At 43.6% G+C, this 18,326-nt stretch overlaps 2 protein-coding genes and 1 pseudogene across 2 annotated transcripts in view; all 3 read left to right on the top strand.

Moving 5' to 3' along the window:
• LOC127536796 (extracellular calcium-sensing receptor-like) overlaps positions 1-18,326 on the top strand; it is a 33,710-nt gene that overhangs the window by 5,118 nt on the left and 10,266 nt on the right. The gene's annotated exons all lie outside the window — the stretch shown is intronic.
• LOC127536799 (vomeronasal type-2 receptor 1-like) lies at positions 2,103-2,739 on the top strand (annotated as a pseudogene).
• LOC127536891 (vomeronasal type-2 receptor 26-like) lies at positions 3,435-16,671 on the top strand. The gene is made up of 4 exons (XM_051958292.1): positions 3,435-3,509; positions 14,898-14,996; positions 15,115-15,238; positions 15,454-16,671. Exons 1-4 carry the CDS (start codon positions 3,435-3,437, stop codon positions 16,362-16,364), a joined length of 1,209 nt encoding a protein of 402 aa, XP_051814252.1. The 3' UTR covers positions 16,365-16,671.

Raw genomic sequence — 18,326 nt, 5'->3', positions numbered from 1 at the left:
GATAAACTTCTCTAAGATGTGCTGTGAGCAAATCATGAATGTAAGTAATTACAAAAAAAAATTGTATTGTATATTGTATTTTGAATTTTAGCTGTAAAATAGTTCAATGATACACCAAGTTACATTGGTTGTCGTTGCATAACAACATTCCTATTATTTGTACATAGGTGTTACTGTGCTGATGTCAAACACATTCAATCCTAGCAGATGATCTGCTGACAATGTCCTAGACATATTACTCTGACTTCTGCGGGCAAATGGTGTGATGCAAAACTGAACCAAATAATTAAATGTTACAATAAATCAGGAAACAGATATCGCAATAAGGTGTTGGCGAACATTTACCAAATTAAGATATTAATATATTTCACAGGTGGCAACCTGGCACACTGGATCTCTGCTGGTTTTGTCCAGTCCATTTCATTACATTACTTGCGTTAAGAAGCAGCGAACTGAAACAAAATTTCAAACTGTTGTTTTTTAAAATTGTTGTCAATCAACTATAGAGATGGATTTAAATACTGAAATGATTTGGAGAGATTTTTTGGTTGTTATGCACTCCTTTTCAAGCTAAATAAAATCCTAATCATTCGTCCATTGGTGCTGTGCCCTGTGTTTTCCGAGCATTTTATATCTAACTTCACTTCCATGGAGATGGCTTTCCTTTTCTTCAAAGCACTGTCATCAGACGAGTCTGACTGGAATGTGGGAGTCATAATGAAGAGCTAAAAGGTTTCGAAAAACAACACAAACGAAAGAAAGCGATTGTAGCACAATCTGACATAGCGTTCAACCGAATGTAAACAAAGCCGTCTTCCTCGCATTTCAGCGACGTGACGATGTCTTCGTCAGCTGCGCTCACCAACTAGTTCCTGCACAAACTTTTATTTTAATGTCGTAAACGCCTTACGTCGAAATGATGGAACAAGACCATGGACTGTATGAACAAGACTTTCTCAATAAATTTATGGGGGATGACGACCACGAAACGCCGTAGGTCGAGGACGTCGTAAAGAGAGGATCTGCTGTAGTGGACTATGAGGTTTGAAGGCTAGATTAAACATTAGTTTCCATATTGCCCACTAATTTATACAGAACAGTCTTTCGTCTGTTGTTTCTATGATATGCAAATGACAAGCATGCAGTAACAAATTCTTCAGACAATGTCAGTTATATAAAACCTGCAGTATTTATCCACCTATACTGCTCTGGTAATCAACTGGTTTGGTCCTACATTATTTAACATCCTTAAAACCATCATCTGTTGCAAAAAGAAAAACATTGTCTTGAAGTTCATTTCTGGAGGCATTCACTTTGCTTGTTTGGATTTTGTCTATCACCTCTGTGGTTTAAATGCCATTATCATAAGTTACTGTGGGTGAAAAATGTCAAAGATTTTCTTTATCAGTCCATATTACCAAAGTAGTTTGGATGCATGTTGCTGTACTCAGTAGATTTCTGGCATTTGGTTCAACATGGTGAGTCAGTCAGTCAGTTGCCTAAATTCTACATTTTGTCGGAGTTTGGAGTGTGTGTACCTGTACATTAGCTCTTACACTGCACTGAATTCATATACTTCTATATAATATAGCATTCACTTTTCACTGTTGTGCAAACCCTATCAATCAGAGATCCCTCTGTCCTGTGGGAGATAAATCAGCCTTTCATGATGGTAGAATGTCTGCCTCCATGCAGCACAGTTTGTTATAAGAGCTGCGTCCTCATGTGCATTTGATAGTCGAGCACAAACATGGCAAGAGCTACTTTCATATTTCTGTGTGTTCTCCATCTGAACACAGGTTTCTGGCTGTGAGCTGCTTGGCAGGTTGACATTCCAAGTTTATTTAATCAGGGTGATCATAATGATTGGGGAATTTTCCAGTTTTCAACAAAAGAGATAAGGAGCACGTTTACATTCAAGAGGGAGCCTCCTGGAGTGAAGTGTGCAGGTATGATTTGATGTATCTGTTTTTATTATTCATGCTTGCATGTTTATTTTATCTTATAAACCTGTCAGTGTATGTACATGTGGAGCAGCAGCTCTGTAACTTCATAAACCTCTTTAGATTTTACTTTCCGAGGTTTTCGATGGACCCAAGTGGATGATATTTGCAATTGAAGAAATCAACAAAGATCCTGCTCTCCTTCCAACATATCTCTCGGCTACAGGATCCTTAACTCTTGTGCAACTCCTTCTAATGTTTTACGTGCTGCTCTAACACTGGCCAGTAGACCAGAGGAGACAGAGTTAATTCTCCTTGCCCTCCAACAATTTCTGCAGTCATAGCAGCGACAGCATCATCTCAGTCCATAGCTGTGGCTGGAACTCTTGGACCTTTTCAAGTGCCAGTAGTAAGATATAAATTAACATTTTATGGACTTCTGTCCATATTTGATGTTTCATAGAAACTGTATCGTGTCTTTGTTTTCAGACTCTTTTCTCTTCTTCATTTCTAGGTAAGTTTACTTCTCAACATGTGCCTGTCTGAGTGACAGAGCCAAATATCCCACCTTTTTTCGGACCATCCCAGCGACTACTTCCAGGCAAAAGCTTTGGCAGCGTTGGTTAAACATTTTGGTTGGCAGTGGATTGGAGCCATACAGTCAGACAATGATTATGGGAGAAATGGGATCCTCTCTTTCACTGAACAGGTCAAAAAGTTAGGAGTTTGTGTTGCTTTTGTTGGGACAATTTCACGTAATACTCTATGGATAAAATCCTGGATGTTGTGGAAATGATCAAAAGATCAACTGTTAAAGTCATTTTGGCTTTTGCTCCGGAGAGTGACTTTTATCCGTTGATGAAAGAGGTGGTGAAACAGAACATTACAGGAACTCAGTGATTGCTAGTGAAGCTTGGGATAACAGCTGCTAGACTGTCCACACCTGAAATCTATCAAGCTTTTGGTGGAGCTCTGGGATTTGTGATGCAGAAAATGGCAATCCCTAAACTAAAACCATTTCTTACAAATATCAGTCCTTATACAGACCCAAGTGCAGCCTTTGTGAAGGATTTCTGGGAGATTATGGTGGGCTGCAGACCTGTTTTACCAGGAAGTACACACAAATACTGAGAAAATGGATAGAATATGCACAGGCAATGAGACATTAATGAATTCCCAGCATGCGTTTTCGATGTCACAACATCTCAGAGTTACTTACAATGTGTACAAAGCAGTTTATGCCATTGCACATGCCTTCATCAGGCTGATATTCTGCAAAACCAGCTGGAGAAAAAACAGTAAAGTTATGTCTGAATATTTCAGAAATTCAGCCCAAACAGGTGAGAAATAGTGCAGCAATATTTCACAATACCTTCAACTGTCTGAAATTGAGAATAAATAAGGACTTGTGCATATCTAACAGATAATGTGTCTCTCTTTTCAGGTCACTGATCATCTCCAAAGGGTGAATTTCAGGAATCAGTTTGGGAGATGTGTTTTTTTGATGAGAATGGAGACCCTCCTGCTTCTTATGATATTATTAACTGGCAGCTGAGAAACGGGCAGGTGCAGCATGTGACTCTGGGTCATTTTGCTTCTGCTGCAAACGGTGATTTTAGGGCTCAACATCCAAGGAGGAAAAGATAGTGTGGAGGACGGGGAAAAGGGTAAGAATGAATGATTTTTCTTTACTGATTAAGTTCCACACCATGTTCTGTATGAGATTGTTACAATCAACTAAATATGTCATTGATATTGTTACACAGTTTAAAACATTTCTCCCTCAGGTTCCCACATCAGTGTGCTCAAATGTTTGTCCTGTGGGAACCAGGAGAGCTCAGATTAAGGGAAAACCTACATGTTGTTTTGACTGTATCCCGTGTGCTGATGGAACTATAGCCAATTCAAACAGGTAGACACTCAAGTTTTACAAAAAAGTCATGTTAAACTGATCCTTTAATCGTGTATCTAAAGTGTTTTCAAAATATTTAAGTGTTTACTAACATGTTTACTGGAAGACCACTAGTTTTTATTCTCATTTAACTTAATTCATTTCGAATTTCTCTTACCACCAATTTTTTTTACAATGACTTTGATAATTTATTGTTCTGGGGCAAAACATGATATCCAGGATATTGTTAAACTCTTCACTCTGTGTTTCTCTCTGCAGTCGGCAGCAGACCTGCACACCCTGCCACAGGAATACTGGTCCAATGAGAGGAAGACGAGTGCATTCCCAAACAACTGAGTTCCTGACGTACCATGAGCCCATTGGGAAAGCTCTCCACAGGTTTGTTTCTCTGCTGGGAGCCTCCCTGTTCACTGGTCCACATGATGGTTTTCATCCACCTACAGAGAAACTCCTGGTAATTAAAGGCCAGCAACTCAGAGCTCAGCTGTTTCTTGCTGTTTCTCTCTTCTCTGTTTTCTCTGTCCTCTCACTTTCATAGGGCAGACCGCACAGTGTGGACCTGCATGCTGCGACACACAGCATTTGGTGTGACATTTGCCTCTTGTATTTCCTGTGTCTTGATGAAAACTATTGTTTGTTGTTACAGCTTTCAAAGCCAACAATTCCTGGCAACAAAGTTGCAGGAAAGTTTGGTCCTGCACAGCAAAAGGATCATCGTTTGCTCCTGCACCATGATTCAAATAGTGATATGTGTATTGTGGCTGAAGTTAAAGCCACCTTTCCCTGACATGGTTTTCAGATACAGTAACAAGAAGATTGTTTTAGAATGCAACACAGGCTCTGAGGCTGCTTTCTATGCAGTGCTGGGCTACCATAGGGATCCTTGCAGTAATTTGTTTGGTTCTGGCATTTCTGGCAAGAAAGTTGCCTGATAACTTTAATGAAGCCAAATTTATCACATTCAGCATGTTTGATATTCTGTGCGTCTGGATACATTTATCCCAGCATACATCAGCTCTCCTGGGAAGTTCACTGTAGCTGTGAAATCTTTGCAATTTTGTCCTCCAGCGTTGGCTTGTTAAGTAGCATCTTTGCCCTAAATGTTACATAATATTGGTGAAGCCAGAGAAAAATACCAAGAAACATGTCATGGGGAAAAGAGATGAATGAAAACTAATGATTTGTCATAGTGTACTGTATATGAAGTAAGTCATTATTTTTTAACACTTACCTGAGTGTCTAATAATCTGATATTGAGTTGATAAATGTGCTGTACATACTGTGACAGTGAATTTCCTCAAGATGTACTGTGGGCAAATCATGAATGTAAATAATTACTTAAAATTGCATTGTACACTTATTTTGAATTATGGTTCCAACATAATTAAATGATACCCCAGGATACATTGACTATCATTACATAACAAGAGATTCCCATAATTTGTACATAGGTGTTACTGTGCTGATGTCAAACACATTCAAATCCGAGCAGATGATCTGCTGACAATGTCCTAGACATATTATTCCTGCTACCTGCTGGAAAAAGGTGTGATGCAAAACTGAACCAAGAAACTAAATGCTACAGTAAATTATGACACATTAGTAACAATTAAGTGTTTGGGAATATAACACAAACCATTCCCTTAATATTTTACAGGTGCCAGTGGTACACTGGATCTCTCTGTTGGTTTTGTCCAAACACTTTATTAAATTATCTGCGTTAGGAAGCAGCAAACTGGAGCACAGTGTCAAAGCAGTTGTCTTTTGAAAATATTGTCAGTTGGGCTATAGAGAAAGAATTTAAACGCTCGTTAGTTTGATATTTTTTTCTTTTTTGACCAGACACTAATAATGCATATCACAGCACTCCATTTCAAATTGTAATTGTTTGTAGATATTATGAAGCCATCTAACGAATTTCATCAAGCTTTGTCCTCCATTACTCTCTGCTGTGGACATGTTCAGTCACATTGCAGATGTAGTAAAAAGCAGATACCATGGCTTGAGGTAGAATAAAAATGCAAGGTGCCTTAAAATGTAATGTTAGCAACAGTGATGGGAATAACGGCGTTAAAATAAACGCCGTTACTAACAGAGTTACTTTTTCAGCAACGGGTAATCTAACTGATTACTTTCTCTACCGTTACAACGCTGTACTGTTACTGTTACTGTTACGAACATGCCGTTTATGCGGTACTTTATTGAAGCTGTCATCCGACTTATCTTTCTTTTTTCTTCCTTTGGTGATGGTAGGAAGGGAGGGGCGCGATAACTGCCTCCGTAATGATGATTGGCTAAGGTACAGTAAGATTTCATGTTCAGCCAACCAGAGACACCAGGTGGGCAAGGTGCTGCTTTACACACAAACCCAGCAGCACATAGCAGCACACATACACACACAAACTATGATGAGATGGCAAGTCCGGAGTTGAGAGGAAAGACGGCGTTTTCAAGATGGAAATACAGACACTACTTCAACCTCATCGAGGTAAAAGGCAAAAATGTTCATGTTGAGTGTACATTATGTCGTCTCAGAGTAAAGAGTTTGTCAACGTCCAATACAAGCAACTCAAATTAATGAAGCACCTCTCGACTGCACACGCTTCTACTACGCTAGTAGCTAAAAACACCGTTGACCCCGCTAATGATGGCATCCAGGTGCTGTTAACGTGAGCTCCGCCAACGAAGGACACGAAGCCACGCCGTCCAAGCAGCCAAAGCTGGATTTTTCTGCCCCAGCTCCACAGAACCTGTGTGTGCGTGTGTGTGTGTGTGTGTGTGTGTGTGTGTGTGTGTGTGTGTGTGTGTGTGTGTGTGTGTGTGAAGTAACGAGTAACTATAACTATTACTTTTTTAAAGTAACGTGCCCAACACTGGCCAGCAATGAACACTAGATGCTGACCTCACAAACCTCTTCTAAATGACTTCTTTTACGAGTGTGCTTTCCAGGTGCCCGTCCTGCCTATTCTCCAGGTGTATATATTATCTGAACAATCTATAAAATAATTATTGCGGGCGTCATAGTTGTATGAGCAGAAACACTTTGAAGTTCATTAATCTATTCCTGAATCAGTGTGTTCATCCTTTATGAATTGTTGCCCGTTTTAATGATGAGACAATTCTTAAAAGTGTTTTCCTGTGAATAGCACCTAAACCCTGACAGTTTCTACAGTAGGCTTTGCCTCTGGGGAATACACTCATGCAAAACCACTTGTTACACCCCCTGTCAAATATTTTGAGACACTTTCCCATTCAAATAAATTAGACCCATCTCAAAACTTTTGACAGGGGGTGTATATACCAAGCTTTCTCTCACTCTAACCAACCATCCATCCATCCATCCATTTTCCTCCTCTTATCCGGAGCCGGGTCGCGGAGGCAGCAGGCGAAGCAGGTTGTTCCAGACATCCCTCCCCCCAGCAACGCTTTCCAGCTCTTCCTGGGGGATCCCGAGGCGTTCCCAGGCCAGACGAGATAAGTAATCCCTCCAACGAATTCTGGGTCTACCCAGGGTCTCCTCCCAGACGGACATGCTCAGAAAACCTCCAAAGGAAGTCTCCCTGGAGGCATCTGTATCAGATGGCCAAACCACCTCAACTGGCTCCTTTCGATGCGAAGGAGCAGCGACGCTACTCCGAGCTCCCTCCGGATGTCTGAGCTCCTCACCCTATCTCTAAGGCTGAGCCCAGCCACCCTACGGAGGAAGCCCATTTCGGCCGCTTGTATCCGCGATCTTGTTCTTTCGGTCACTACCCAAAGCTCATGACCATAGGTGAGGGTTGGAACGTAGATGGACTGGTAAATCGAGAGCTTCGCTTTACGGCTCAGCTCCCTCTTCATCACGACGGTTCGGTACAACGCCTGCATTACTGCTGACGCCGCACCAATCCGCCTGTCCATCTCCCGCTCCATTTTCCCATCACTCGTGAACAAGATCCCGAGATACTTAAACTCCTTCGCTTGGGGAAGCAACTCCCCCTCAACCCGGAGGGAGCAATCCACCGGTTCCGGCAGAGAACCATGGCCTCGGACTTGGAAGTGCTGATCCGCATCCCTGCCGCTTCACACTCGGCTGCAAACCGCTCCAGTGCGTGCCGGAGGTCACGGTCTGAGGACGCCAACAAAACCACATCATCCGCAAGAAGCAGAGATGCGATCCCAAGGCCCCCAAACCGAAATCCTCCTCATCACGACTGCACCTTGAAATCCTGTCCACGAAACCACAAACAGGATTGGAGACAAGGGGCAGCCCTGGCGGAGTCCAACACCCACCGGAAACGTGCCTGACTTAATGCTGAGTATGCGGACACAGCTCTCACTTTGGTTGTACAGGGACCGAACGGCTCGTAACAACGAGCCCGCGACCCCATACTCCCGCAGTGCACCCCACAAAGCCCCTCGGGGGACACGGTCATAGGCCTTCTCCAGATCCACAAAACACATGTAGACTGGCAGGTCATACTCCCATGACCCCCTCAGCAGCTCCGCAAGGGTAAAGAGCTGGTCCGCTGCTCCACGACCGGGACGGAATCCGCATTGCTCCTCCTGAATCCGAGGTTCGACTATCGGTCGGATCCTCCCTTCCAGCACCCTAGAGTAAACTTTCCCGGGGAGGCTGAGAAGTGTGATACCGCGGTAGCTGGCACACACTCTCCGGTCCCCCTTTTTGAAAATAGGGACCACCACCCCGGTCTGCCACTCCACAGGTACTGTACCCGATGCCCACGCAACATTGTATAGACGTGTCAAACAGGCCAGTCCAACAATGTCCAGAGCCTTCAGCATCTCAGGGCGAATCTCGTCCACACCTGGCGCCTTGCCACCGAGGAGCTTCTTAACTACCTCGGCGACCTCTGCCACGGATATGGACGAAGATCCCCCCCAAGTCTTCAGGCTCTGCCTCCTCCATAGAGGACGTGTTTACCGGGTTCAGGAGTTCCTCGAAGTGCTCTTTCCACCGTCCGACAATATCCCCAGTACAGGTCAACAGTTCTCCACTCCGACTGTACAGAGCCTGAGTGAAGCCCTGCCTCCCCTTCCTGAGGCGTCGAACGGTTTGCCAGAACTTCCCCGAGGCCGACCGAAAGTCCTTCTCCATGGCCTCCCCGAACTCCTCCCACACCCGAGGTTTAGCTTCCACAACCACCACAGCTGCCGCCCTTTTGGCCAACCGGTACCTGTCAGCTGTTTCGGGAGACCCCGAGCCAACCAGGCTTGAAAAGTCTCCTTTTTCAGCCTGACGGCCTCCCTCACCTCTGGAGTCCACCAGCAGGTCCTTGGATTCCCGCCGCGACAGGCACCAGTGACCTTCAGACCACAGCTCCTAGCAGCTGCTTCTGCAATGGAGGCTTTGAACATGGACCACTCAGAATCCATGTCCCCAACCTCCCCCGGGATGCAGGAGAAACTCTTCCGGAGGTGGGAGTTGAAAACCCTACGGACAGGGTCCTCCGCCAGATGTTCTGAGTTCACCCGCACTACACGTTTGGGTTTACCAGGTCTGTCCGGCAGTCTTCCCTGCCATCGGATCCAACTCACCACCAGGTGGTGATCAGTTGACAGCTCTGCACCTCTCTTCACCCGAGTGTCCAAAACATACGGCCGCAGATCTGACGATGCAACTATAAAGTCGATCATCGACCTTTGGCCTAAGGTGCTCTGGTACCAAGTACACTTATGAGCAACCTTATGCTCGAACATGGTGTTCGTTATGGACAATCCATGACTAGCACAGAAGTCCAATAACAAAACACCACTCGGGTTCAGATCGGGCAGGCCGTTCCTCCCAATCACCCCCCTCCAGGTTTCTCCATCGTTGCCCACGTGAGCGTTGAAGTCTCCCAGGAGAAATATGGAATCCCCAGGCGGTACCCCTTCCAGGACACCACCCAGAGACTCCAAAAAGGCAGAGTACTCCGAACTGCTATTCGGCGCATAAGCACAGACAACAGTCAGAGTTTTCCCCTCTGCAACATGAAGTCGCAGAGAGGCGACCCTCTCGTTCTCCGGGGAGAACTCCAACAAAGCGGCACTCAGCCGGGGGCTTGTGAGTATCCCCACACCCGCCGGCGCCTCTCACTTTGGGCAACTCCAGAGTAGGAGAAAGTTCAACCCCTCTCCAGGATTCTGGTTCCAGAACCCTTGCTGTGCGTGGAGGTGAGCCCAGCTATATCTAGCCGGTATCGCTCCACCTCCCGAACCAGCTCAGGTTCCTTCCCCGCCAGTGAGGTGATGTTCCACATCCCCAGAGCTAGTCTACGCCACCAGGGGGCGGCACGCCTAGGCACCCGCTCCTGCCTACTGCATGGTGTACATAGCACCCGACCCCGACTTCCTGCCCTATAGGTGGTGGGCCTATTGGGCGGTGGCCCCGTGTTACTTCTTCGGGCTATGCCCGACCGAGCCCCACGGGACCCCAAGACTCGGCCACCAGACGCTCTCTTGCGAGCTCCCCCCCCAGGCCTGGCTCCAGGGGAAGGCCCCGGTTTCCCTAACCCGGGCGAGGTAGCGGCTTCACCTTTTTCTGTTTTCATCGTGGTCCTCTAACCAACCAGCAGTCCTAAAATGACATTTTCCATACAGTTCCTTGGCTCGACCGGACCTCTGTCTTATCCCATACAGTGTCTATAAAAAATATTCGCCCCCCTTGGAAGTTTCCTAGTTGTATTATTTTCAACACTGAATCATGGTCAAATTAATTTGGCTTTTTGACAGGAATTTACAAAAAGCATCGAATTTGTGTATGGCTGTGTTCATTTGCATTTATTTTATTTTTTAAAATTATTCTTGTTTTTATTTACGTTGTGCTGGTGAGAGCGATCTGTGTTTGTTGTGCTGAGCGGTGAATAAAACCTGCAGAAAACTGTCCTGTCCTGCTGCAGATGTTTTGCATGGAAGACAGCAAAAGACATGAGCATAAAAACCTGCCTGACCTACAGCCCTGGAGATGGGTGAGTCGACCAATATTTAAGGGGTACAATATGGTCCCTATATCGCGGATTTTCGTCTATTGTGGGAGGGTCTGGAATGTAAACCCTGCCGATATACGAGGCACCACTCTATTGCATCTAGCCTGATGGTCAAAAGCTACATTTTGGTATCATCAGCACAGAGAACCTTCTTCAGTTGACTTCAGAGTCTCTCAAAGGCCTTCTGATGAACACCAGTCATCCCCTCACTGAAGGCTTTCAATAACTTTGTCACAGAGTTGCTTTGAATGTTATTTTATCTTCATGGCTTCCATCCAGCCATAAATACTGATTTAGCAGTGACTATACCTCTCCAGTTGCAGGTTTCTTGATACTTCAATCACTTAAGACACATTCACTGCTCTCAGATGATCTTCATTTCACTAATTTTGTGACTTCTAGCACCAACTGATTTGTCCTGAATTCAGTCAGATGACTCACTTCTAGTACGGTTGAATACTTATTAAGGGCACCGTATATATACAAAAACAGAAATATTATGATAATGCTATTATTCTTATTAGTAAAAATAAAATTATTACTACCTGTTCTCAAAAAGCTCACGCAGATTCTTGCCCCAAAATCACCATATTTCAACAGTGGACTATAAAGTGTGGAGGCTCGATTGAACAGTGGTTTCTATATTGCCCACTAATTTATTCAGACTATGCCTTCGACTTTTGTCTATACGATAAGCAAATGACAAGAATGTAAATGTGCACACAATAACAATTTTGTCACGATCTCAGAGGGCGAACCTGAACAGAAAGCCACACTACCAAAGCCGGTGGAACTGAGGAGTTTTATTGTAAAGGGATGAATAGTGGCTCGGTGGGGGGAAACCAGGATGCAAGAGCAGGGAGCGGCTGATGTAGTAGGGGCTTGGCCAGGTGGGTCTGGAGCAGGGGTTCCCTGGCGGCCAGACGTTGGTGGGGGCAAGGTGTCCAGCAGGTGGCGAGGGGTTCGGAGGAGGCGGAACGTCAGGCTCTGATGAACCGGGGGCCGAGGTGTTAGGTTGGCCGGGCAGAGGAGGATGTCTCACCTGTGGTGTTCTAGGAGGTTCCGGGAGGTAAGGAGCAGCCGGTTCTGCTGCGGGTTCCAGCGATCGGGGAGGGAAGCAGGTCGGGGTTCCAGGGAGGGGTCCAGGCAGAAGGGGGGATCCAGATGGGGGTAAACCGGTGCCGAATGGGTTAGGGAAGGCGGACGAGGGTTCTGGGCGTCAGAGGTCCCGGACAGTTGGGTTGTGAAATCTTGTTCAACAATCTGGCAGGGAGTGAAAGGATGAGCCGGTTCTTATTGCAGTGGAGAGTAATCAGGTCGATGTCCTTCAGCTGTCCGGGACCCGAGGAGAAGGCTGATTACCTGAGTGGAGGCAGGTGTGATTCAACGCTCCACTCAGGTATTGCATTGGGGAAGGAAGCAGAGACAGAGGAGAGGATGGGAGACCAGGAGGAGATAGAGGGAGAGACAGGGGTAGAGGAGCGGATGGGAGACAGAGGGAGAGACAGGGGTAGAGGAGCGGATGGGAGACAGAGGAGAGACAGGGGTAGAGGAGCGGATGGGAGAGAGAGGGAGACAGGGGTAGAGGAGCGGATGGGAGACTGAAGAGAGACACAGAGACAGAAACCGAGGGATAGAAAGAGAGAGGGGAGCAGGAGAGGAAGAGGGAGAGGAAGAGAGGAAACAGATGAGGAAAAGGGGTATTTAGGATGTCAGGTGGGAAGGACGGGGGTGAGGAGGGAGCCCTGACAAAATTTCGATTATTCTGTCATTTAATTTGAAAAAAGATATTTATCCACTGACACTCTACATTATTCAGCATCTTCAAAATTATTCCCTTTTCCAAAATTAAAAACATGTCTTCTGCTGCACTAATTCTGCTTTTTGATTATATCAGTTACTTTTGTGGTTTGAATGCATTTACTGTAAGTTACTGTGGGTGAAAATTGTGAAAGATTTTCTTTGTTTAAGGAAATTACTATTATAGTTTAGGGCACATTACTATGCTCAGTAAATTTCTGGAATTTGATTTGATGTGAAAAGTCAGTTAGTTTCCTAAATTCTACATTTTGTAGATGATTTATGTGTGTGTACCTGTACGTTAGCCCTCATAGTGTACTGATTTATAGACTTATATATATATAATATAGCATTCACTTTTTACTGTTGTGCAAACCCTATCAATCAGAGATCCCTCTGTCCTGTGGGAGATAAATCAGCCTTTCATGATGGTAGAATGTCTGCCTCCATGCAGCACAGTTTGTTATAAGAGCTGCGTCCTCATGTGCATTTGATAGTCGAGCACAAACATGGCAAGAGCTACTTTCATATTTCTGTGTGTTCTCCATCTGAACACAGTTTCTGGCTGTGAGCTGCTTGGCAGGTTTGACATTCCAAGTTTATTTAATCAGGGTGACATAATGATTGGGGGGATTTTTCCAGTTTTCAACAAAGAGATAAGAAGCACATCTACATTCAAGAGGGAGCCTCCTGGAGTGAAGTGTGCAGGGTAAGATTTGATGTATCTGTTTTTATTGTTCATGCTTGCATGTTTATTCTCATCTTATAAACCTGCCAGTGTATGTACATGTGCAGCAGCAGCAGCTCTGTAACTTCATAAACCTCTTTAGATTTTACCTGCGAGCTTTTCGATGGACCCAAGTGATGATATTTGCAATTGAAGAAATCAACAAAGATCCTGTTCTCCTTCCAAACATATCTCTCGGCTACAGGATCCTTAACTCTTGTGCAACTCCTTCTAATGTTTTACGTGCTGCTCTAACACTGGCCAGTAGACCAGAGGAGATAGGATTTAATTCTCCTTGTCCTCCAACAATATCTGCTGTCATAGCAGAAGATGGGTCATCTCAGTCCGTAGCTGTGGCTGGAACTCTTGGACCTTTTCAAGTGCCAGTAGTAAGATATAAATTAACATTTTATGGACTCTGTCATATTTGATGTTTCATAGAAACTGTATCGTGTCCTTGTTTTCAGACTCTTTTCTTTTCTTCTTCATTTCTAGGTAAGTTACTTCTCAACATGTGCCTGTCTGAGTGACAGAACCAAATATCCCACCTTTTTTCGGACCATCCCCAGCGACTACTTCCAGGCAAAAGCTTTGGCAGCGTTGGTTAAACATTTTGGTTGGCAGTGGATTGGAGCCATACAGTCAGACAATGATTATGGGAGAAATGGGATCCTGTCTTTCACTGAAGAAGTCAAAAAGTTAGGAGTTTGTGTTGCTTTTGTTGGCACAATTTCACGTACATACTCTATGGATAAAATCCTGGATGTTGTGGAAATGATCAAAAGATCAACTGTTAAAGTCATTTTGGCCTTTGTTGATGAGAGTGACTTTTATCCATTGATGAAAGAGGTGGTGAAACAGAACATTACAGGAACTCAGTGGATTGCCAGTGAAGCTTGGATAACAGCTGCGAGACTGTCCACACCTGAAATCTACCAAGCTTTTGGTGGAGCTCTGGGATTTGTGATGCAGAAAATGGCAATCCCTAAACTAAAACCATTTCTTACAAATATCAGTCCTTATACAGACCCAAGTGCAGCCTTTGTGAAGGATTTCTGGGAGATTATGGTGGGCTGTCGACCTGTTTTACCAGGAGTACACAGAAATACTGAGAAAATGGATCAAATATGCACAGGCAATGAGACATTAATGAATTCCCAGCATGCGTTTTTCGATGTCACACAGCTCAGAGTTACTTACAATGTGTACAAAGCAGTTTATGCCATTGCACATGCCCTTCATCAGCTGATATTCTGCAAACCAGCTGGAGAAAAACCAGCAAAGTTATGTTTGAATTTGTCAGAAATTCAGCCCAAACAGGTGAGAAATAGTGCAGCAATATTTCACAATACCTTCAACTGTCTGAAAATTGAGAATAAATAAGGACTCGTGCATATCTAACAGATAATGTGTCTCTCTTTTCAGGTCACTGATCATCTCCAAAGGGTGAATTTCAGGAATCAGTTTGGAGATGATGTGTTTTTGATGAGAATGGAGACCCTCCTGCTTCTTATGATATTATTAACTGGCAGCTGAGAAATGGGCAGGTGCAGCATGTGACTCTGGGTCATTTTGCTTCTGCTGCAAACGGTGATTTTAGGCTCAACATCCAGGAGGAAAAGATAGTGTGGAGGACGGGGAAAAGGGTAACAATGATGATTTTTCTTTACTGATTAAGTTCCACACCATGTTCTGTATGAGATTGTTACAATTAACTAAATATGTCAGTGATATTGTTACACAGTTTAAACATTTCTCCCTCAGGTTCCCACATCAGTGTGCTCAAATGTTTGTCCTGTGGGAACCAGGAGAGCTCAGATTAAGGGAAAACCTACATGTTGCTTTGACTGTATCCCGTGTGCTGATGGAACTATAGCCAATTCAACAGGTAGACACTCAAGTTTTGCAAAAGTCATGTTAAACCGAATCATTTATCGTGTATCTAATGTTTTCAAATATTTGAGATGTTACTGTCTATGTTAATGAACCATATTAAATATTATCATTTAAATATCTTGCACAATTTTTATTCACATATAATTTAATGTTCTGCAAACATGATATCCAGATATTGTAACTCTCACTCTGTGTTTCTCTCTGCAGGTGCAGCAGACTGCACACCCTGTCCACAGGAATACTGGTCCAATGAGAGGAAAGACGAGTGCATTCCCAAAACAACTGAGTTCCTGACGTACCATGAGCCCATGGGAATAGCTCTCACAGTTGTTTCTCTGCTGGGAGCCTCCCTGTCACTGGTCACCATGATGGTTTTCATCCACTACAGAGAAACTCCTGTAATAAAGGCCAGCAACTCAGAGCTCAGCTGTTTCTTGCTGTTTTCTCTCTTCCTCTGTTTTCTCTGTCCTCTCACTTTCATGGGCAGACCCACAGTGTGGACCTGCATGCTGCGACACACAACTTTTGGTGTGACATTTGCTCTTTGTATTTCCTGTGTCTTGATGAAAACTATTGTTGTTGTTACAGCTTTCAAAGCCACAATTCCTGGCAACAAAGTTGCAGGAAAGTTTGGTCCTGCACAGCAAAGGATCATCGTTTGCTCCTGCACCATGATTCAAATAGTGATATGTGTATTGTGGCTGATGTTAAAGCCACCTTTCCCTAACATGGTTTTCAGATACAGTAACAAGAAGATTGTTTTAGAATGCAACACAGGCTCTGAGGCTGCTTTCTATGCAGTGCTGGGCTACATAGGAATCCTTGCAGTAGTTTGTTTGGTTCTGGCATTTCTGGCAAGAAAGTTGCCTGATAACTTTAATGAAGCCAAATTTATCACATTCAGCATGTTGATATTCTGTGCCGTCTGGATCACATTTATCCCAGCGTACATCAGCTCTCCTGGGAAGTTCACTGTAGCTGCGGAAATCTTTGCAATTGTGTCCTCAGCGTTTGGCTTGTTAAGTAGCATCTTTGCACCTAAATGTTACATAATATTAGTGAAGCCAGAGAAAAATACCAAGAAACATGTCATGGGAAAAAAGATGAACAAAAAGTAATGATTCATTATATCATACTGTTTATGAGTAAAGCAGTGTTTTGTAACACTTTATTTACGTTAGTGTCTATAAATCTGATGTTGAGTTGTTAAATGTTCTGTACATAGTATGACAGTGAATTTCCTCAAGATGTACTGTGGGCAAATCATGTATGTAAGTAAATGCTAACAAAATTGAATTGTACACTGCTTTTTGAATTTTTATTGCAGAATAATTAAATGATACACCAGGATGCTTTGATTTTCATAGCATAACAAGAGATTTCAAGCTGGAATAGTTTGTAGGGATTATTATGTAGTCATTTAAATCTGGCACTTACCTTAATCCTGATCATCACGATTGTTGATACAGAACTGATTTTGCACATTGATAGAATCAAGGATGCCTTTCACCTAAACTGGAAGAGGGGACTCTCTCTTTGTCAATCTCTTTGTTCAAATATTTTTTTTTCGGTCTGTTTGCGTAGTGCAAAATTTTAAGTAAATACTTAACTTTACAGCACAACAGGCTTCTATGGCCACTGGACCATTTCTGTTATCATTATCTGACGACATTTTTCCAAGCAAAGTTATATAATAAAACTTTACCCTCTGACACTGTCATGGCTGTGCAGTAAAAGCAACACTTCAGCTTTAGTCCTTCATCACTGTTTTCTGTGTATTTCAACACAGGGGGATCCTTGACTTTCATAGGAACTCCGTTCCTACGGTACAACGGAACGCGATTTTCACCATATGTTGTAACTCACATAATGCACATGAGTACCACTATGTCACTCACTTATACTAACACAGTGGTAAAATCATAAACGATCATCCGTTGGTGTTTTGCCCTTTTCCGAGCCATTTATTATATCTAATTTCACTTCTATGGAGATGGCTTTCCTTTTTTCAAAGCACTGCCATCAGAAGAGTCTGACTTATACTTAGGAGCCACAATGAAGGGCAAAAAGTTTCCAGAAAATAACACAAACGAAAGAAAGCAAATGTAGCACAATCCAACATGACTCTCAACCGGTGAACAAAGCCATCTTCCTCATATTAGAGCCACGTGATGACATATTTGTCCGCTCTGCTGGCAAACTTGTTCCCGCGCTAAATTTCTTTTAATGTCACAAACTTTGTACGTCCATAGACTAGTACGTCGGAATGATGATAAACTCGACAAGCCCTCAGTAGATGGCAGAACCACGCCATCTACTGGCTGCCACTGTGCAGCCCCTACTGTCACACATGTAGCTTTTAGTGACCCCTGTGACCTTGACCTTGATCTGCTGACCTCTAACTCCACAACTGAGCAGGGGACCTTAGACCGATCTTCAGTGCCAAGTTTGATTATCCTGACTTCAGCACTTGCAGAGATATCTGAATGGACATACATACTTACCCAGCCAGCCAGCCAGATACCGAAGCGAATGCAGTAACCCCGCTGACTTACACGTCTGGCGTTGTTAAATACTTTCTTCATAAAATTATGAGAGATGACGACCACAAAAAGTCGTAGGTGGAGGACGTTGTAAACTGTGGACCTGCTGTAGTGCACTATAAGGTGTGCAGGCTAGATTTAACAGTGGTTTCTATATTGCCCACGAGTTTTTACAGAATAGTCTTTAGGTTTTTGTTTCTATGATATGCAAATGACAAGCATGAAGCACTAAATTCTTCATACTCTGTAGGTTATGATAAAAGCTGCAGTATTTTTCTCCTTATACTGCTCTTCTTATCAGCTGTCTTGGTCCTACATTATTTAACCATCAAAACCATCACCTTTTGCAAAAAGAAAAACATGTCTTAAAGTATTTTTTCTGGAGCATTCACTTTGCTTGTTTGGATTTTATCTATCACCTCTGTGGTTTAAATGACATTATCATAAGTTATGTGGGTGAAAAATGTCAAAGATTTTCTTTATCAGTCCATATTACCAAAGTAGTTTGATGCATGTTGCTGTACTCAGTAGATTTCT

This window comes from Acanthochromis polyacanthus, chromosome 13 (assembly GCF_021347895.1).
Source record: "Acanthochromis polyacanthus isolate Apoly-LR-REF ecotype Palm Island chromosome 13, KAUST_Apoly_ChrSc, whole genome shotgun sequence".
In the NCBI taxonomy this organism is placed as follows: domain Eukaryota; kingdom Metazoa; phylum Chordata; class Actinopteri; family Pomacentridae; genus Acanthochromis; species Acanthochromis polyacanthus.
The sequence above is the reverse complement of the archived record's forward strand: the minus strand, read 5'-3'. Positions and strand labels throughout refer to the sequence as shown.

What these genes read in the sequence shown, in the direction of transcription:
- LOC127536891 (XM_051958292.1), top strand. Translation starts at nt 3,435, where the DNA reads ATGTGTTTTTTTGATGAGAATGGAGACCCTCCTGCTTCTTATGATATT. An exon ending in TGTGGAGGACGGGGAAAAGG is followed by an intron (nt 14,997 to 15,114) that starts GTAACAATGATG and finishes TTTCTCCCTCAG; the next exon opens with GTTCCCACATCAGTGTGCTC. An exon ending in AACTATAGCCAATTCAACAG is followed by an intron (nt 15,239 to 15,453) that starts GTAGACACTCAA and finishes TTCTCTCTGCAG; the next exon opens with GTGCAGCAGACTGCACACCC.